At 37.3% G+C, this 22,148-nt stretch overlaps 1 protein-coding gene across 2 annotated transcripts in view; it reads right to left on the reverse strand.

Annotated features, from left to right (window-relative positions):
- The window catches only part of ZFAT (zinc finger and AT-hook domain containing), a 74,910-nt gene that overhangs the window by 32,971 nt on the left and 19,791 nt on the right, over nt 1-22,148 (reverse strand). For both annotated transcript variants that reach the window (XM_053982030.1, XM_053982039.1), the window contains exons 4-8: nt 18,586-18,759; nt 10,884-11,034; nt 9,137-10,605; nt 7,730-7,962; nt 1,238-1,325 (exon numbers count right to left, since the gene is read on the reverse strand). In XM_053982030.1, the coding sequence (XP_053838005.1) occupies nt 1,238-1,325; nt 7,730-7,962; nt 9,137-10,605; nt 10,884-11,034; nt 18,586-18,759 (2,115 nt within the window). The remainder of the gene's footprint in view (nt 1-1,237; nt 1,326-7,729; nt 7,963-9,136; nt 10,606-10,883; nt 11,035-18,585; nt 18,760-22,148) is intronic.

The raw sequence follows: 22,148 nt of genomic DNA on the forward strand, positions 1-22,148 counted from the left end.
TCTATGCTTACTGGTGTTATACCTCCTGACTACAGTATAGTTCAGAAGCCTTTTCTCATCTCAATTTCCTGCATCAGACATGTCCTCTGACGTACGACAAGCCCTCCAACCACACTGCTCTGGAGTGGTCTGCAAATAAAGAGGTTTAGTAACTAAAGAGCTGAAGTGGGAGTTAAGGACGAAATTAAAGTGAGGGAAATTGTTTAAAACACGGGTCTAGCACTATCTAGTGGCAGTAGGAAGATAAACTACTGCTTTACCTATTGTGCTGTATATCTGACAAGAAAGACAAGGAAAGTTACATCATTTTAATTGGATTTTTTCCCTTAGACTCAGTCTGAGCATGACCAGTGTTTTCCTTCTTTGTATCCAATTATGTCAGGTGATAAGGAGCACTGTAGATGAATTAATGAAAGTGTCACCTCTCCCTCCTCTGCAGTAGCAGCAGGACTTTCTATCCAACGTAATGCAGAGCCTGGGAAGCAGGAAATTAGGGACACAGCAGTGTGACTGCTGAGTTCACATCAGTGAGTTTAAAACATTCCCCACACCAGCATTTTGGCATCGAGTTCCCAAGATCTGAGAAAGGATTGTTTACTCAGGCACAGCACATAGACTGACCACATTCATGTTATTTTGTACTTGCACTGATAAACCAGGGCACCAGAATGCAAGGTGTAAACAGAGTTTGGAGCAGTTTGCTGGACCCAGCCAGGCTTGCCAGCTCCATTAATATTGGGCATATCACATCCCAGCTGGTTCTAGCAGGAGCCCTGCTGCAGACTCCAGCTGGCCCTGGGGGTCCAGCCCAGCCCACAGAACCTGGGCATGCACAGGGCCAGCTCTGCATTCCCATCAGGCACCTACAGACAAATCATGAGCCCTGAACACATTCCTATCAGTTCATATAAGTCCAGTGGGAATTTTACGTCTCCTGGGCTGCTACAGGAGATGTGCCTGATCCCAAACTTCCAGTGCTTAATTTGAATTCACCCTTTGCCAGATGAAGAGAGATTTCTTAGCACAATTATCTGACATATTCCATGCTCAAACAGTAACACTTTTCACTCTAAATTCTAACATCTGCAAAACCAACACAATTCTCACTCTAAACCAGTTGAATTAGAAATAAATTCTTCTCTTTCTTAGGAATATGTGATTACATTACACTGCTCATTCTAAACTCTTATCCATTTATTGCAATAGACTGATAAATCTTCCTTGATTTTTTTCTTACCAGGGTGATTTGTCTTGATGTGAGATTTTATAAGTCGATCTTCAGAAAATGACTTCTCACACACAGGACAGGAATAACTCTTTTTATCCTTAAGTGAGAAAGAAAGATTGCATTTTCAGTCTACTGGTATAATCACTGTAGTCATTATTCAGTAATACATGGTTCTCAACAAAGTTATAATTCAAGGATCGGTTTTTAAGGAAAAAATGAATGTATTTATAATGAAATAAGTGAAGGAGAAATATTAAAAGACTCTAAGCACATCATTAATCCGCATGAATACAGGGCTCCAAGTTACAGCAGATGAAAATATGCACAGTAAATGTAAGCATTATCTTCTGACTGACTCTGTAGAAAATCAGGAGTTGAAAGGTCAAGTCATATAACAGAAGAAAATGTATTTGATGTAAGCAGTAATATTTAGGGATTTTTCTTCTTTTTTTTTCACAAGTCCACCATTATGAAACCTAAGGATCAGATCTTGCCCTTCCAAAGACAACCACCACTATGTGGATTTATAAAATGGCCTGAAATTGAGCAGCACAGTTAACAATGACAGATGCCATTACTTATTCAGTGTCTACATTTCTAACTATTTATAAATATTCAGCATTTTATGTATTACCAATAGTCTTATTCTGCTATTTTGATTTAAAGACTACTGTGGATTTTCTCAGTGTCACTGACGTTATAACAGATTTAACATTATCAATCAAGTTCAACGGGAGAGTTTTGATGTCTTTTCTTCCTATATGCACTTTTAGTCTAATTGCAATTTTCATGTTTTTACAAATGCATCTAATTCCCTGTAAAAATATAGGAATTTTCTCCATTACACTTTAATTTAAACCTTGACAGTCACAATACAAATTGGAGAGACTGATCTTTCCAGAAGTACCTGCTGGCACTGGATGCTCAATCAAATGTGTGGGCCATAGTCACCTCTGCACTGAGTAGATTCATTTATGAGTGGATTATGAAAACCACAGATGAAGGGAGTCTAGTTAGTCCTGACAGCTGGGCTGGTGCCCAGGTAACACATTACTTGGTTGGAAAGGTGCAGCTGCCCACCTACCAGAGATCTCTGAAAAGATGAGCTGAAGCCACTTCAGAACAGACACTTCACTACTTATTCCAGGAGGACAGAAAAACTTCCTGAAGAGTGTGGAAGGAAGATTATTCATCAAAATGAGACAGACCCCTGTGTTATGAAGGAGAAAACTGGAGACCACAGGAGGCTAAGGGTCCTGGACTCTACCAGTTTCTGACCTTTGACCAAAGAGCATCTCTGAATGTCAAGAAGGACTGTACAAGGACATCATTATTGTCCAGATGTTGCTGTACAGTTGTACAGCTGTAAATGGATGCCTCTCTTGAAAGGAAAGCAAAAATTGATGGGTTTTCATGGCAGACAGGTTTTGGAATATGATGCAGCATTTGCAGTCTCATGTACCTCTGAGAAACAAATCCCTGTGTTGAAGTACCTTACAAGTTAAAACCAGCAGCAGCCCTAGAAGAGTTGGGCTGAAATAGCAATAAACACTCCCACGACTGTAGGACATGAAGCTCTCAGTGCCATTAATGTGGCAGTGGCACAAGGAGAATTCTGCCTGAGCTGACAGTCATTTGCTCCTGTGAGAAAACCTGCACCAGGGAGAGGGGATGGCAGCTACACAAGGATTACCACCCTGAGGGCAGTACCTTGCTGTGATGGAGTTTGGGCTGTCATCATTTTAAGCCCTAAGAATCTTAAGGGGAAAAAAGGAACATCAGAGAATACTAGCTGAGTTTTGGAAGAGATTCAAGGAGCTTACAAAGCTGACAAAACCTTGAACAAGAGCTGTTAATTTGTGGAATTAGGGTCTCTCAAATGATATAACCTAAATCTGCTACTGGGGATTTTGGATTTCTACCTGAGCACATTACTCCAATAAGGATTGGTAGATTAATTATAACACAACTACATAGCAATGTTTGCACCTTCTCAAAGATGTAGTTGCAGGATCACATTCATAATTTGGCACATATAAGAAAAACAGCACAAAATGATTTAGGGGCTCTTGAGCTGAAATGTGTTGACAGACCTCATTCTGTTCCTCAAATTTGCTATATATCTGATTTCAAAATATACAATAAATAAAGAGAAAAAAAGTATATTTTTAATGAACAGTTGTGTGTTGCTGGTCTCTAATACTCACTGAATTAAGTATTTCTCAGTGTGACCAGAACATTGAGACAAATGTTAAATAAGAAAAAAAAAAAATCAACATTCCATTACACACATGCTACTTCAGCTGAAGTGCTGTTAACTGTGACAACTTTACGTTTTTATTAATATTCTCGAGGAAAGCAAGGCTATAAACCTGTAACTTAGAAAAAAACCCAAAATAATCAGTAAATGCATCAAGAGCTATAGAGCAACATGAATAGATGGGTGCTGAGAACTCATCTTTCCACAAGACGATGGTAAGAAAATTCTTCAATAATGAAATAATGCCAACAGCTTTTTTCAAGCTGTTAGAAAGTTATCTACACCAAGTTCTGCAGAAGTGATCTTCAAAAGGGTTATCTTTTGTAGTGTAACAGAGCGTGCCTAGGAGCACTGAGTCCCTTCAGAGTGTGTCTGTCAAGCTCCAGTTTCTCCCAGAGAGTGCCCAGCTGAAGCCAAACCTTTCCTTGCTGGGTATCCAGGCCAGTGCAGAGTACTGGAGATTATGCTGTCAGCTTGGAATGCTTAAGTGTTCTTCTGTTGCTGCCCTGTGAGCTTGTGTGAGTCCTTCAGTGCAATTCCATCACTCTCAAAACAGCCTTTAAAAATCCCCTGTTGCAAATGAAGTGTTTCAGAGCCCCCAGACCACAACACAAAGCCCCAGAGAAGCTCCCCTGCACCACAGCTCCAGCTCTTCAGGTGCCCTGGCCGTGGGTGATGACAGAACCCTTTGAAGGCTGAGGTTGCAGTAATACCTGAATCACATTTCAGCATGCAAGTTTTCCTCTGGTAAGAATGAAAGTTATTTTTCTTATGCCTTATTGGAATACCTGCCTTTTAAATGCCTTTGAAGGTTTTTTTGAAGGACAGAAACAGAAGCAAAGCATAGAGAGAACTGCATCTACCTTTGTTAGAGACCAGCTGCAAAGTCCAATCGGCTGTTTAAATGTCAAAGGCTATCACTGCCTAATATTTGTTCAACACCCCTATTAGCCAATTTGAGAAAATATAAGAAACTTAAAATAATTCCTAAGTAAAGGTAGGTTTTTGACTGAAAGTGTTGTTTACATTCCATAAAACAGGAATTTAATTAGGTACTTTAATTAGAATTAAGTATTCTTAAACCTAGTGAAAATATATCAGTCTAATACTATCAAAAATTTTCTTGTTTATACTATTTGTTATTAAATAAGGCCACTTAAGTAATAATCACAATGCATTTCTCTTTATATAAATGAATTGAGATTGTGCTAAGAAAGCATCAGCTATACTGCATTATCCATTTATAGTGCTCTGAAGAGAATTTTATTCCTCTGAGGCAAGTGTTTCAAGATAATTCAAGGGGTACATATACAAGTATACAGTCACAAAAATAAAAATTAAAACCCTCTACTAAATATTGGCACTCACAGAACATTTTCAGGAAAAGTTCCCACAACTCAAGACAATATTTGATTGCATAAATTTGTAGAAGAATAAAGGGCCAAAGCCTGCTCCCACATCTATTCAGATCAACAAAAATTTTATTTCTAACACCCATGGGTTTAGAATTAGAACCCCAAGTTACACTTCTGAGGAGTGAAGACCTCCAGAAATCTTCACCACAGTTGTCACAATGTTCAAATAAAAATTTTCCCAAAAGATTCCTGCATTAAACTGATGTCCCATTAAAATGCAACTCAGCTGAAAAGATGTGATGTACCTAGGAGACAGCTGTGCACACATGTGAAGGAGGCTACAGAAAAATGTGCAGATGTTTAGACAGACTTGTCTGAAGTCTGGCAAGAAGCAGAACTCAGCTCACAAAATGACAAAATGACCTGCATACAGCACTTAAGCATTTTTTTGTGAAATAACTATCAGTAAAAACAAATTCCAAGCTGACATTCATTATGGAAGTGAGGACTAAGAGCAAAAGCTGCTTTCCAACTGAGTGCCCAACCATTAGATCAGAGATGTTTTTGTTAACTGCTTCCCTTTGCAGTACCTTGCATTCTTGACTGCTCAGCAGCACTGCTCCAGAGGCAGAGGTAACACAGCCAGAGCAGTGTCCATGTGAAAATTTACTCTCCTCAGGAAGGGCAAATAAGCAATCAGAGCTTGAGCATCTCATATCCTACCAACAGCTACGCTATTACACGAAAGGTCAACAGCATAATGGAATTTCTAAGCATCCTTCCAAGGACAAGAATAATTTACATCCCAAAATGTAAATGAAAGCAGATGTAGGCACCCAATAACGGGTGGTGGTTCTGGGTCTGAACTGCAGTTTTATAGAGATGCTAACACTGCAGTATCAATTACATACATAGACCTAAAATATGTTCAGAGACAAACCTCTCTGTGATGCTTATCTGCTCAGCACAGTGAGTATGGCAAAAGCCACTTGGGTTTGTAAACAAACTCTGGTACCTACTTCAGCATGGTTCAATTCCACACCCTGCCCTTTAATGTTACCATGAGCTCAGTCATAATATAAATTGTACTAAAGCAATTTGAAACTGCCCAGCCCTTTCCTAGGTCCCGTGACACTGAAGTGATTGGTCATGCCACAGTTTGAACTTTGGAAGAGCTCAGTGAATGCCAATAAATATCAAAAATCTACAATAAAAGCCCTAGGAGGAAAAAGATGAGTACTGAAAATCAGAGAATATACACAAAGTTTTGGTTTTGAATCAAGCCCCACCTCAATTCCCAGGCTTCAAAAGTAAAAATCTTCCCTGTAACAACAATGTGTAGCAAACACAAAAGGCAAAAGGCAGCACATTCACTCTCCCCATCATCATCTGCCAGGGAATACCCAATCCCAAATTCAGTGCAAGACTTGGGTGCCGCATAGAGATTAAAGTGGGTGGCTATAGAGTGATATATACAAGGATGAAGGAAAGCTGCTTTTCAATACCCATCATTTATCTTCTACAAATAATGCAGCGATCCAGCTGAAATGCAGCCAGCAAGGAGGTGATGCAGGATGAGCATCCACACAAGAAACTGAACTGACATTTCAATATCTTCTATCTCCAGAGAATTTAAATTTTAGTATTTATTAAAAATTGATTTTTCAAATTAAAATTAAAGTATATTTCCACATTTAACTGTGCACAGATATATTTTTGAAGAAGTGGTCCTTGTCACTGAGATATGCATGGAGTAAATATAGCAAGCAGTGGGCACAAAGACCATATGAGAATTGCCAAAATCTAATACATTAACTTTTCAATACATTTAAATAAATATATTTGACAGTAAGCATCAGTAAGCATGTTTCAGAAAGATCTTGCTGTCACAATTGTTTTAAATTATGAAATCCATTTTCTCAGTTCTATTTAGAATTATGAAAATTATCTTCCTGGTGGGAGCTGTTGGACATTCATCACTCTTGAAAACCAGGTACTTACGGAAGGATACAGGAGAGCTAATTGTAGACTCTTTTTTCTTAAGTGTTCATAGACATCAATTACACAGATTTTTGCTATCAGATGGGCATTGTAAACATCATGAATTCAAAAACATCCAAAAAGAAAGTCTATTATGTGAATTTTCTGCACCTTTCACAACAAATTCAGACTCTATTTCAATTATTTACAGAAGGGGAGGACACAAGGGGGAAAATTTTTCCTTTTTGTGTCATCTCTTCTGTTTGCTTTTAAAGTTCTTCAGAAGTAACTGCTTAAGAGTAGGAGGTGAAGTGTTGTTCTGCTCCAACTATCTTTAAAGTAACTTCAGCTGTTGGAAATACTGACCAATAGTCTACCAAGACCTGGTTTTAGCACATGGCAGTCTGAGCTGGAGGGTTTTCTGAACAAGACAGGAACCTTTAAAATGTGATCTCTCCGTCAACACAACAGAAAATGGTAAATGTTTAACTGCAACTAGGTGGAGATACTAGGGAAAAAATCCTTTTTAACACCTTAAATATCTTTTGTCTGTAGTAATTAAGAAGTACATATTTTCATTTTACACAAGTCATCAATTTATGAAGGAAGAGAATTCAGGTTCACAGAATGAAGTAATGTAACAATAGTACCAACTGTATTCTACTCGCTCAAAGGATCTGAAAATACTAGGAAAACCAAAGAGAGAAAATGGATACAGACATACTCCCCTGGAAACAGCTCTGAGAAAGTCCAAATATCCAGTTACTCCAAGTCAGGTATTCCCAGAAGTGTGCAGAGAACATACAGGTTAGAACCCTGAGTTATGTCTTCAAGTATTACTACAGAATTACAAACACTGAAGAAGACACTGAATTCAGACAAACACACATTTGGTTCACTACTTACCAGATCTGTGTGAACTTTAAGGTGTGCCTGGAGCTTGTATTTATCTGGAGTGGAGTAGTCACAATGTTCTGTGGGACATTTCAGCAAAATATTGCTGTGTTTCTGGATGACGTGACGCTTAAGGCAGTTCTTGGTGATGGAAGAATAATTGCACTGGGAGCAGTAATACAAATGTTCTCGAGTGTGCGTACGGACATGCATGTCATAGTGCACCTGGTACCAAAACAACTTGCCTGAAAATTAAATTAGACATGAAGAAAGTAATTCCTAAACAATTGTTAGTGAAAATTCAAAAAAATAATCGATTTTCTTTCAGGACAAAACACACTGTTTGAATCCTGTCCCTTTTGTCTTTGATGAAAACTTGTCTACAGACCCTTCACTACTGAAAACATATTTACAAATCCACCTTTGCCTAAAAAGATCATGTTACACATCCTGAAACAGCCTAAGAAGAGCAACTTTAATACATATCAAAAATCTTTTTCCTAAAGAAAAAGTCCTTTACACCTGTTCTTTTATGCAACGAATCTGAATGCAACTGTATACTAAAAGAGACTGCTAAAATATTTTTTGTTACTTTCATGCTACTACTTCTTAAAAGCCTTTTTGGCATAATGGCACCAAAAAGTTCAGAGCAATTCATCTAATGTACAATGTTATGATGTTTCAAAAACTTGTTTTTTCTGATTTCAGATTTCCTTTCCCTTTTCAAGAATGAAAACGACAAAATACATCCCGAATTGCTTCCTTTCCAGTTACATAAACACAAATATTTTCAGTTAGAATAAGTGGGAACGGTGTGTTATTCCCACTTGCATAAATGAAAAATCCCAAACAATTACAATCAGGATAGTCTTGATCTGATACCATGTAATTAAAATTTTCATCTCAAAGAACCTGGTTCAAAACAAGACACAAAATTACTCCAGTATCTATGCTTCTATTGTACAGAAAGTATATTACTATACATCCTCCTACACAATATGAAAAAAACTGGATTTTGTACTAAGCTGATAATGAAGCTCAAGCATTAAAGCATGGACTAACGAATGCTGATCACATGCCTAAATCTGCTGTGCTTGGCCCCAGTGAAAGCTGGGGAGAGGTATGTGGACATAAATAATCTAACTGTATCAAATTTCACATCAACAGAAAATTGAGCCTTGCAAGGCACTTTGCTATAGTCTACTAGTGGGTTTGTTTGAGGAGATTTGACTCATTTCACATTATCTGTACAGCAAAAAATAAATCCCACTGGACCCCAGAATCCATACTGAACTACAAAATTAATGCTGCTGCAAAGACACATAAATATATCAAACACTGTAAACCGGAGGAGCAAGAAAAAGATAGCTCACTGTGTAAGATTTAAAAAACTCCAAACATAATTCTACTGCTCCTTACCACAGTATTCACATTCCAAGTCTCCATAAACCTTCCTTATCCTCTCCCGCAGCTCAGTGTTCATTTGCCTCTTCTGCAAGCTGTCCAGGATCTGCATGAAGGCGACGGATCCATTCCCCCCACTGGCTGTAGCTGTATTGGAAGAGGTTGCCTGTGGGCTGGTGGCTGCACCAGCTTCTGCTGCTGCCAAAGGGTCCGTGGGCTCTGCTGAGTTTTGAATGCGCGGATTGCTTGTTTCTGATTCACCAGGAGGAAGAGACTGGATTTGCTCTTCAAGAACTGGAAGGTTCTCAGCCATTGCGTTGCTCTGACTCACAATTAAACTTTTGTCTTCAGATAGCAAAAGATTAATTTCTTCACCCTGCTCGTTTACAGAACTGCATTGATTAACTTCCTCTTCATTTGGAGGAGAACCTTTTAACTCTTCAGGGCCAGCAGTACCATTTTTCAGCAGGAAGCAATCTGATGCTACACAGGGCTGAATGTCTGGGACTGCTACGTCTGTTGTCTGACACAGTGTCTCTGCTACATTCTTCACCAGAGGATTTTCTAATTCTAAGGAAAGCACTGCATCAATTTTTACATCACCATTATGCTGACCATCATGGTTTACATCTGCAGCTGCTGATTCACCTTTAGAAGCAGATGGCTGTGGGGTGTTAACAGCATCAGTACTCGTGACAGTCGATTCAGCTGCAGTTTGTGTCTGCTGTTCACCAAGGGCTTCTGGCTGGATGTCACCTCCTGGCTCAAGCAGGCAGAAGCTCTGGTTGATAGAACTATTAAAAACAAAATCCTCCTGCAGATCTGTGTGCACATCTTTGATGTGAGCACGGAGCCTCACAGAACTGACAAACTTCTTCAGGCACACAGAACACACGTATACAAAAGGGTGCTTTCGAACATGAAGCTCAAGGGCTTGATATTTAGTGGCTCCATGCCCACAGAGCTCACAAGCAAAGGGTCTTTCGTCACCATGAACGAGCATGTGACGGTCACGGTCCAGCTCATTTTTGAATTTGCGCTCACAAATATGGCAGTCATAGAGAAGCTGTCTTTTGCCCTCTCGTGTCATCAAGCGAAGCTCATCAAAAACATCTTTCACCTTTTTGTCTTGAAGGTCGTGAGTTTCCTTCATATGCTTGATCAAATTTTTAACATCTGAGTATTTCTTTTTGCAGAAACGACAGTGCTGCTTAATCTTCTTATGAACCCTTTCGATATGGACTTTGAGATGGCCTTTGCTGAGGCAAGTGAAGGTACAATAATCACAGCTGAACTTCTCCCCGGTGTGCTTCCGCAGGTGAACGTTCAGGTTGGCTTTGATGGCACTGGCATAATTGCAGTAAGAACACTTGTAAGGTTTCTCATTTGTATGAATCCTCAGATGTGCTTGGAGGGAGTGTTTAAATTTGAACACCTTGTTACAGTATTCACATGTAAAAATTTTCAGTTGAGTTGGACCCAACCTAAAAAATACCAAACAAGCAGTTATATTTACAGTAATGAACCCTGGTAAAATAATGTGTTGAAATTTCCCTAGACATTCATAATGGACAGAAATGCTTAGTTTAAAAAAATATATATTCTCCAAAACCATTTTAAATTATACAGCTTATTCATAGTTAACTTTCAGCTGTTCCTTTATTTAAAGGTCTCAGAAAAATACCCCAGTCTCATGAAAATGGATGGGGAAGCACTTCATTCATATTCTGCATGAACACAAATATAAGTACTTCAAAACTACCTGCTTGTTTTCATTGCCTGTTCATATGGGGTTTGCTGAATGGCATATTCTTGATATCCTTTTCGTTGTGATGGGTCTTGGACTGTTGTGTCTGGAGTTTTGGGTTCACTTTCATGAGGAGAAGCCTCAAGAGGAACAATTTTTCTGGCTCCTAAAGGAAGAATGGAAAGAACGCTCACTAAAGATCTCACACTAGAAACATGCATTGTCTTTAACATAAAAGCTTAAATTAAACAATAAACTCTGACTGGTTCATTTGACTGGTTTTGTTTCTGTTGTTAATGATGGATACACTTCCAGAAGCCATCAGTACTTACACCACAGTTCTACTTAAATAACTTGCCAGGACTGAGAGCTCAGAGTGTTATTCATGGTGCTTGATGCCTGCTACAAGGAGATCCAACATGCAAATATTTCCACCTTTAAAAGACTGTAAATCTTCTAAATAAAATTTGAATTATTCTGTTTCTGCTACATACCACATGCTTTGAAAAATTATGCCAAGCTGTTTAATTGGTTCCACAAATAAGGCTGGGGAAAAGTTTAGTCTAAAAGACAATTTAGTCTATGTTTAAAACTATGTACATCTTTTCCTTAAACTCCTTATATTTTAGGGCATATTGCCATCCCTCAGAATGCAAATATGTATGGAACAGGCTTCCCAGGGCAGTGGTCACAGCTCCAAGCCTGACAGAGCCCAAAAAGTGTTTGGACAATGCTCTCAGGCACATGGTATGATTCTTGGGGCTGTCCTGTCCTGCTGGGCCAGGAGATGGACTCAGTCTTTGTGGAGCCTTTCCAACTCAGGATATTCTGATTATGTTCCATGTGCACTTCTCAATCTCTGCTGGGAGCAGAAGGAGCTCTACTGAATGCATTTAGCCCAGATTCCTGAAGATATTATTTATAAAATGTAGGCAGCACTAACATAAAAACTCTGAAATCACAGTGAGGGTTACCCAACAACAGGTGTGAAAGACTTAGTGAGGAGTCTAGGAGGACGTGGAGGAAAGAAGTGCTGTAGACAAAAAGGAGAAAAACAGAGATTCTGTGGGTCCTTCAGAGTGATTTTAAGCGGGAAATTGAGATATTTTGAGAAGAGGCCATATGGGAGTACCTAAAGCTATTGAAGCTTTTCCTATCAGACTGGACATTAGGCAACTTTGTAACTAAACAGAATAACTAAACTGTAATTGCTCTATTGCACACTAAACTGTCTGCATCTAAAAACAGCTTTTTTGGAGTACTGTTTTTTTAATAATACTTTCAGTTCTGTACTAAAGATTCTGCAGGTTCAACAGAACTGATCTTCCAAGTTTTCACCCTAAATGTTACTAGAACATTACAACTTCTATTCTTTCTATTCCTCCCTTTCCCAAAAATGTCAGGTTGTCCACAGGATTGCATCTCCCAGTTTGCACTGACCCAGTGAGATGGGACTTTGTCATTACAGCACAGGAGCATGGCTCAGTCTGTGGGTTCAGTACAAAGGTAATAGAATAGACATCAGACACCAGAAAAGTGTTCTGAAACTTCAATACTTAAAATAGAAGCAAATTCTATATTTAGAGTGACTCAGCTAAAAGAAAATAGGTCTTAAACTGCTTTATATGCATGATTACCTCTTCTAGGCCTCCCATTTCTTGACTGTGAGAAAAAGATTCTCATTAAATGCTCCACACTAACTCTCCTCTGTGCCCTTCTGTGTTTCAGGATGTTTGAGCATTTCCTAAAAGGACTGCCAAACTGTTTAATAGACTTTCATACTACCACTATAAAAATTTAATCATCTAAGTTGGGTGAACTGAATATATACTCACTAGATAAATACTAACTCACCAGTATTTTACATACTGTGAGTGGGCAGAATGCTCCAAGGTTATCCTCATGTTGCTGCCTCTAAATTACCTATGCATTTCACAGAGAGACAAATGTCTTTAAAAACTTGAAGAGGGAGATTTTCAGTCATGCTGATGAAGTACCTGCTCACAAAAGGCAATCATGTCCCCTAGTGGGAGGTTGCTACTTCCCACCCTTAGAAGACAGGGAAGCATTAAGAAACATTAGATGTCTCCATGCACTTGGGATGTTGCCTGAGGGTGCCAACAGACCAGCAGCCACAGCAATCACCACTAGAACACAAACTAATGACTACAGCATATGCCCAGGAAGTGAGAAAATTGGTTTCTAGGCTCTACCCAGCCTAGTCCCCACATGTCCCAAATCCCAAAAGAATGCCCTCAGTATTCAGGTTAGGGAAATGCCTAAGAACAAAGCAAACACATAAAAGGTCTTATTTTTCATTAAAAACATCAAATGCCAATAAGGAAGATAAAGGTTTTTCTGCTTCTCTAGGCAATCATTTCAAGAAGTCAAAGCATATAAATATCAGGGTTAAAAAAAGAAGTTTACTGTACTGATAATTTCTTTCAGAAAAATCCTTCCTCCAGCACTATCATATCTCTATTTTAAAGGCAGAATCGACTTTAGTTTACTACACTTTATTTATGCCTTTTGCTTTCCTCTTTTCAGTCAATATCATCTAATTAAATCTGCCTTCAGAAGAATAAGATTTGAGTTCTTCATGGCATTCTGACAGCAGCTTCTACAGATAAGCATTACCCAGTGAGCCTCATCTCTGGCTCAAACTCAGAGATGGCCTCCAGTGTCTTACAGTCTGTCCCTTAGAAAAACAGCTTGTCCTTCACTACAGAGTTCTCCTATACTTCTCAACAGTCTAAAAGGTAATGGAATTATTAGGAATGGATCAGAACTAAACCAGGAAAGAAACATTAACCTAATTCTTATTAATTCAACTAAATTCTGCAAATGTCCTAAAGCTTCAAGTATGGATCACAAAAAAGGATAAAGAAGAACCAGAAAACAGTAACAAAGACAAAATCAGAAGTATGTTGTTTGGGAAAGGGATACAGAATTTGGAGACCTTCAGTTTAGAAAAGAGGTAACTGAAAGTGAAATATCAGAAAAAATTCAATAATTAGCAATACTGTGAAAAAAAAATGTGAATAATCATTATCTCGCAACCCAAAAAAAACCATTCTATGCAGACTTAAATAAAGGAATATGCACTTTCACCCCACATGTAATTCAGTTATGGAACAATTACTGCATAATGTCACAGAGACTGAAAATATAAATGCATTCAAAATAGGATTTAGACAAATTAATTGATACATATTAAATATGATAATCTAATGCAAACACCAGCTCAACAACTGTGAGAATCCATGAGACTTTACACAATAAGTGTCATTTTTCTTTCCTACAGAGATGCTGCATGCTGCCTTTAGACCAGCTCTTTTGTTTTAAAAAAGGACTTTAGCTGAAGTATAAAAAAGAACTTCATAATGTAGGTATACATAACAGATTTTAACTGTACAGACCGTAACTCTGGTCCGTACTGTTAAAATAATGAGCTATGGATACGAAGTGAATATTTGTTTCTTACAATCTCTTTTTGAAGGAATGAGTTTTTCCACCTTCCACAATATCCTGTGAAATGTGCTCCAAATGTGTGTGATCCACAGTAAGACAGTTCTGAAAGTCAAATCATCAAAACCCAACCGTACCCATAATCCCAAAGCTCTCCATACAAAGCTATCTCTAATCCTCAAAATAAAGCTAAAAAAAGTAAAAGGACCATTTAACATTTATGTAGGTTAGGTCACCCTGAGATTGAACACATTTTAATTTAGACAAAAATAGAAACACAGACCCCTGTATGGGAGGATGAAGACTCCCCATTTCACCAGAACTGGACATTAGATTGGCTGAACTAAATCAATCTGTAAACCCACAACAACATGAACGCCTGCTCACATTCAGAGGGGAGAGGTTTCATTTTCCTAATCTTGTCTGATTCAACATTTGCTTTAAGTCAGCATAAAGACAGCATCTTTTCTCTGCCCCTCCATTCAACTACATGTTGGTGATGCCTGAAAAGTACCAGCAAAGGAGTTCTTGAATAGGGTTAGAGAGGGGATCCACCTAAAATCTATACCGTTATCTCTCCTTCTGCAAACATATTATTAATTTTCTGCTGTGTTTTACTACAGAAGTGCATCAACAGGCACGATGATCTGAAGGACAGAAAGCTGGGGCTGGAGAACAGCACTTGCTTTTGACAGCAGTCTGTACTTACTGACCAAGATACTTTGAAAAGGGGTAGTCCCAGTCCTCCTCCTTTCCCCAGGAGGCTCATTTTGTCTGATATTACATCTTTTCAGATGTGTCATAAACCCACAACCATCATTCCATGACCTACAGAACAGAAATTATCTTAAACAAAAAAGATTGACATCAGTTAAAAAGACTGCTACCAGTTAAACTAAGTCAGTCCCAAAATAGTAAGCAAAATAACATTCTTCCACTTCTTCCCCACTGCCTAAAAATTTCGATGGAAGAAGGAAGTAAGTGTTCATAGATTACAGATAGAATCCTCTCACACAGTAGCACAAGAACTCAGGTGGACTTTTATGGACAGTGAAAATCAGGGAGAGAAAAGCCTTCACAGTGTTGTATTAAGAATTTGTAGTTGAAAAAAATCCAACTCCTTTAGAAAACAAAAATGAATTATTTTCAAGAAACTGAATACTTCATGCTATTTTTGTATTTATTGAAAACAAACAAACAAAAAAATAATCTACCACTGACCATCTTCACAGGAACTTAAAACGAATCTTCTAGTAACAAGCTGAGGCTTTAAAATATTACAGAATTTACATAAAACAATAATTTAGATGTTCACATCTCTCCTGAATCAAACTAACTGAGCATGAGCATGAATAACAAATTGGTTTTTGACACCTTGATAATTTACAGAATTTAAACATGGGAAACAAAATACATTAAAAACCCAGAAGATTGAATATTTGGACAAATTTACTCACTTGTTCTTAAAAACAGACTATGCAAAATAAGTGTCTGCCATTCAAAACAATTATCAGAAGTGCATATTGTGTAGTTATTCCCTCTCCTAATTGTGATGCTTAAGAAAAACTGTCCTGTGTTTGATCTGATGCCTTGGTGTGCTCAGGAACTCAGCACTCCTTCTCTTCAAGGTCTCCACATCCCTCCAGTTATAAAACCACAGAGTAGTTTGGGTAGGAAGGGACCTTAAAGGTCATCTAATTCCAGCCTGTCTTCCACTAGACCAGACTGCTCAAAGCCCCATCCATCCTGGCCTTGAACACTTCCAGGGATGGGGCATCCACAAATTCTCTGAGCAAACTTTTCCATGCCTCACCATCCTCACAGTGAAGAAATTCTTCCTACAACCTAATCTAAAACTACCCTATTTCAGTTTGAAGCTATTTTCCCTTATCCTATCACTCCATGTCCAGGTGCAGAACTCTGTGCTTGGCCTTGCCCTGCAGGAGCTTTGCCCAGGCTGATCTCTCAAGCCTATCAAGGAACTTCAAGGCTTGCACTAAAAAAAAAAAAATCTACAACTTTTATTCAAACTGTATTTACTCTGGTTAATGCCACCTTTCAGATTCCTATAGCTGTAAATCTATTACCTTTCATATGCCTCCCAGGAAAACATTACAGAAGAAGAACACTGGGGAAAATCAAAGCTGCCCAAATGTCCTTTCTGGGAAGTTAAAAACTGACTGATCCTGTTTGTTCAAAGGGATTTTGAAAACATCCATTTAGTCATAATCTAAATGATACAAAGCATTGTCCCAGACCTCGTTAGTGTTTAGCAAAGTTACAGCAAAGTGTTAATGTAATACTTCTACAAGAATCTTTTATTTAAGAGGGGGAAAATACAGTTTAAGCAGTTCCATGATACTCGGAATAAAATACAGCTAATTCTTAAGGCCTTCTCTATTTTTCTAATTGTCATCTGAAATCTTCCAACAGAATTTTACTGTAATGGACACAAAAAGGGATATTTCCATGCACCCTCAAAACCAGGTACCAGGTGGGTACAGATTGTTAATGCCTGCAGAGAAAGGACTGAATTTCGATAGTGCTTAAGGAACTTTAAGCTTTATTTTCAACTTAACATTACAGATGGTCTAGTACAAAGAAAGCAGAAGAGAAGGGAGAACTATTTTATCTATTAATATTCTTCAACAGCAGTCTACAGCAGTAACTCATCTCTTCTGCACAAATCTCCAGAAAAATGACTATGAAAAAGTCTGTGAAAAATCTTTATTAAAAACTCCAGACATTTAAGTATTACTGAGCAAGGGGAACTGTCTAAGAAATGCTAGTGCCATTAAGACATAGTTAGATTGTGGAAATTAATGAAAAAAAATAGAAGGAAAATCAATTATATCATAATTGCATTAAATGAAATGTTTTTCTTTTGAATCTTTAATAACTTATATCATGTCTCCTAGAATTTCCAAATTCTGAAAAGTTGGATGACAATTCATAACTTTTTGAAGAGTACTGACTTTTTTATTACACATAATTTAGCTGGGAACTTGAATGAAGTAAGATTATTAACTGTCAGTCAAATAGATGAGAGGACCTTCAAAAACTGCTGCAGTTTCATACTTGACCATAAATCCTTTTGGTTCATTAAAGTCTTCTGAATGTTTGATGTACTGTGCCCAAGTACCTCCAAAGTTTTTTTACTATTTTGAGTACCTCAAAAAGCATATGTGCAAGAAAGCAAAAAATTTTGATTTTCCAAAGAAAAATTTTACTACGTAGTAATTAAGGCATCCACTAGATCTACATTCCTCTCCTACATTACATGCTTCCTACATTTGCTTCATTATCTATCTTTATTATTATTTCATTTGCCTTTTTAGGCAAGTTGGATCTTTGATTGCATTATCCATCATGTCTTTCCTCCCCCTCTTGGAAATTCTTCTAGTTCTTGCCAGAAATGTAAAGGTCTAAGATAAAAACTCTTACAAAGTACATAAAATTTAGAACTAGGAGAGGGGAATCTCCAGTTATGGCTCTTTCCAAAAGCCCTGAGGAAGGCAGGTTTGTCTATATCCATAAATTAACACCTGAAGGTGTTAATTTGCCTAGACCTCTATGAGTCCCTGAACCAGCATATCACAGATCTCAATATCAAAAGATATTAACAACACAGAGAATCCTGCTAGCTTCCAACCCACAACAACAAAATGAAGACCTTGAAGTTGTTCTGATAGTTATAAGCAAAACAAATACTCTGAAATTTTATCAATACTGAAAAGGAGAACAGCAAAACTACAAAGCTGAAAATAATGCACAAAACTATAAAATAGGGATTCTGACAGTTGGTCAGAATGGTTAATGATTTATAACCCGTTATTGGTTTATACAAACAGTCAAATGCAAATCTAGGTTTAACTAAATTGTTTGAATCCTCTAATCATTATGTAGAACTTGATTTTCAAATATATATGCACTTTTCTGTTCTCTGGTCAGTGTTTTAGCATTTTCTTCTTTTAAACTATTCACAGACTAAACATAACTGATGTCAATGCAGTAACTGAGGTTAACTACAGCCAGGTCCAGCATTTCTGGTACCTATGCAGAAATGTGACTGAAGTTCTACAATTACGTAGCTGCCAGATGAGGAGACTCTATCAAGATAATCAAATAATGCTAAATATTTTTCATACATTAAATATTCCAAGCAATTTTGTCTTAGACCAATGAATGTTTTATACAGTGTCAGCATAGTTTAAAAAAGTATTATTATATAATTGGTGAGTTTGATTACCTGGAATAGTTTCATGGGCTGTCAAAACCACACTTATAATAGGATTTTTAGCTCCTGAAACCTGCTCAGTCTCCTTAGTTGATGCTGTTTTCTCTGTTTTCTGAACTCTGGGCCTCTTGGGAGTTTTTTCTCGCTCATCTTCCTTCCTGTCAAGGTCAACGTCAGAATCATTACCTAAAGAGCAAACATCAAAAAGAAGGTAACTATGTACAAAAGCAATGCAGGTGACACAGTTATTAACACTGCAAGAACAAATGGGGAGAAAAGTTATGCTACAGTAGAAAGAAAGACATTGTCAAAACAAGATGTGCCACATGATCCCTCAAGGGGAACCTTTTCCCCCTCTATTTAATAAAACTAGTATGATACTTATACAAACAAAGAAAATAAAAGAGAAAAAAAATCAAAATCTTAAAAATGAACTCTCAGAAACGTGTCTCTAAATTCATTCAAGTTATTGTGGATTTCTGTGAAAATGATACAAATTTCGTTGAAGGTCTTATGATTTTGCAATTAATGAACAATTAATTTTTCTCTTTTCAATATTCAACTGTTCTGACAATCCTAGGATTATTCTTTCTAGTAGTGGCTTCATTATCCATCTTATTTAAGGGCAAGTCTTTTGACCATCTCTTTGGATTAGACCTTCTGCTCCAGTTATTGTAAATCAACAGCCAGAAACATAATTTTCTTTTTAGTGTTGATTCAAGAATAATTAGGGTTCAAAATAGTTCTTTAGTTCAACCTCACTCCCAACATGCAACTCCTCATTTTGAAGGCCTGCACATCCAAATCATTCCCTGTCACTGTTCAGAATGTCTTCAACCTCTTAAATAGGAGAAATTTTCAACCTGTTAACTAGAAAGCCTCACAACGGTTGTATACAAAATACTCTTCTGAGATAAAAATGAATAGCCAGTAATCAGCTGATTTCTTTTTTAAAGCAAATGAGCAATTCCTTTACTGAAATTCTAAAAAATAAAAATAAAATTAAAAAAAAAACAAAAAAAACCCCAAAAAAAACACAAAACAAAACAAAAAAAAACAACAAACCCTGTGTCTTTATAGATAAATAATTAGCAGCATCAATAAAAAAAAAGAGAACTCTTAAGCTTATACAAATAAAATTCCTTATATTAGATGACGTGGTAGAAGATGCAGACAAGAAAAAACAAAGTTGGCAAATTAAGGCATTATGCAAATGTTTCAGGAAGGAAGGAAGAAACTAATGGAAGAAAATTATAAATAAACCCAGTGAATTTTTCTTTTTTTTTTTTTTTATTTTCTCAATTTACATCAGTTGATTCAATCTCCAGAGTAAGCAATTCCATGTAAATACAAAATATGCTGTAGCTGCCATGATGAGATAGGAAAACAAAATATAAATAAAAAACCAGTAAGAGCAAAGCTGTATTGTGTCCAGACTTGTTTCTGTCATGCAAACAGCAGAAGGAGTGAAAAGATACACAACATGGAAGCAGCTGTGTTAATTCCAGTAATATTTTGTAAATACTCAGCTGAGATAGAAACAAAGACTGTCTCTGTGGCCTGACTCTAATGGAACAAAGGTTTAAAGTGCCCTGGCTGTTCCTTACAAAAATGAAGGACACAAGCAGAAGCTAAAGCAGCATGGGTACGGCTGATCACATAACCTGCATAAACCACAATTTCTGTACTAGACACAGAACTAGAAGGAAACAAGGTGTGCAGGAAGAAGTTTAGCTTTCTCAGGCATCCTGAAACAGAAATCTGTATGCTGACAACTGGCAGTGATTTAATACTAAACTGAAGCCTGAAATTACTATTTAGAATCTCCAGAATAAGGAACAACGAAAAAGCAAACAGAATTCAAACACAGCCAGCCATGATTCTGCCCAGCTTCCAGCTCCTCTGCCTGGAGAGCCCCCAGCTTTTCAACACCTACTAATGATTTCTCCAATTTCATTACAAAAATTCCTTGATCTACGACTCTTCTCAACTAGGTTCTTCTCTGTGGACTTCTCTGATTTTTGGAAAATATTGCTGCTTTATAGGTATAAAGAGTTTCATAATGTCCCCATTTAACTCCTTAATATAGTTGTAAATTATTCATTTATACTAAAAGAGCATAGTTCTAGCATTGATATTTTTCTGCAATACTTGAAAGGGATATTTGAAGATAAAAAAAAATCCCCTTCAAACAGAACCTGCTTGTGCAGTAGTTTCTTTTGGTGTGCTGAGCAGGGATGTAAGGAAACAGTCAGTCTCTGTCTTACAGTTCTTTTCCAACCTTAGTGATTCTATGAAATAAACACATATTTTCACATTTTCTTCATTAAACAACCTCTGTTAGTTTATTAGCAAGAATAAAATGAATCATCACAAATTTATCAGCAGGACCAGGCTACCAACACAAGAAAGTCTTCTCATAAAGAATCAGAAAAAACAGAATCACAGAATAAACTGAGTTGGAAGGGATCCACAAGGATAATGGAGTCCAACTCCTGGCCCTGCTCAGGACTGTCCCCAGGAGCCACACCATGTTCCTGAGAATACAATCTGCTTATTGAATTGTTTCCCTGACGGTACTTCACACACTGGCTTCATTAATTAATTAGTTACTCTGCTTTTGTTCAGTGGGCAGGAAGCAAAACTGAAAAGCATTAGAAAAAAGGCCCCAAATATTTTATATACCTATGGACAAAACATGCTTTAGCTAAAAGAAATCCAGAACCATATATTGGAATGAAAGCTCTGATGAGGAGAACGGGATTTTTCTCCACTTCACTAGGGATCATGTAATTCCTACTAGTTATATGAATAGAATCCAAGCACCTTACTCCTAATCTCTCTTATCTAACCATTAATCAGTTTAATGATGAAGTGGCTGAAAACAAATAACAAAACTATTTATTACCTTTTCATGTTAATATGCAACCCTATTAACTTTTGAGTATTGGAATTCTATTAAAAAAAGGAGAACCACAGATTTGAGTTTGTTTTGTAATACATGTTAGTGAATAACTACGACCACAGTAGCCAACAAATGTTTCACATTGTTTTTCCTTCCTGACTTGCCTCTGTCAGGCAGATCAATTTGGCAGTTCTTTCAGTCCAACCAAGGGTCAAGGTGAAGAGATGTATTACAATAATACAGTCATACACTGCTGACTGCCTCCCTGCTTTGAAAACAGACCACAAATACTATTTTAAAGGACTTAAAAACAACATAGAAAATTGCAATATTAAAATATTTCTTTGTTAAAATGGAACTGTTTCATATGTGTAAAATATTTGTGCATGTAGGCTAAGCTCTAAAAATTATGGCCATACAAAAAAAAATTCATACAAAATCCAAAGCTGGTAAGTACTTCAAATAACTCAATCTCAACTACCTATATGACAAAAAAAAGAATCTCAACTTTCTCAATATGATCTGAAAACACCCATCCCCTAACAGGAGGACTACATTCAGTAGGAGCAAAGGTGCGAGGAAGCTGCAGAGTGCTGTGCAATCTCAGTTAACACAAAAAAAGCCCACACATAGATTGGTGAGAAACAGCAGTGGGAAAACTCCACTGATT

Source organism: Vidua macroura, chromosome 1 (genome assembly GCF_024509145.1).
Source record: "Vidua macroura isolate BioBank_ID:100142 chromosome 1, ASM2450914v1, whole genome shotgun sequence".
Classification (NCBI taxonomy): Eukaryota; Metazoa; Chordata; class Aves; order Passeriformes; family Viduidae; genus Vidua; species Vidua macroura.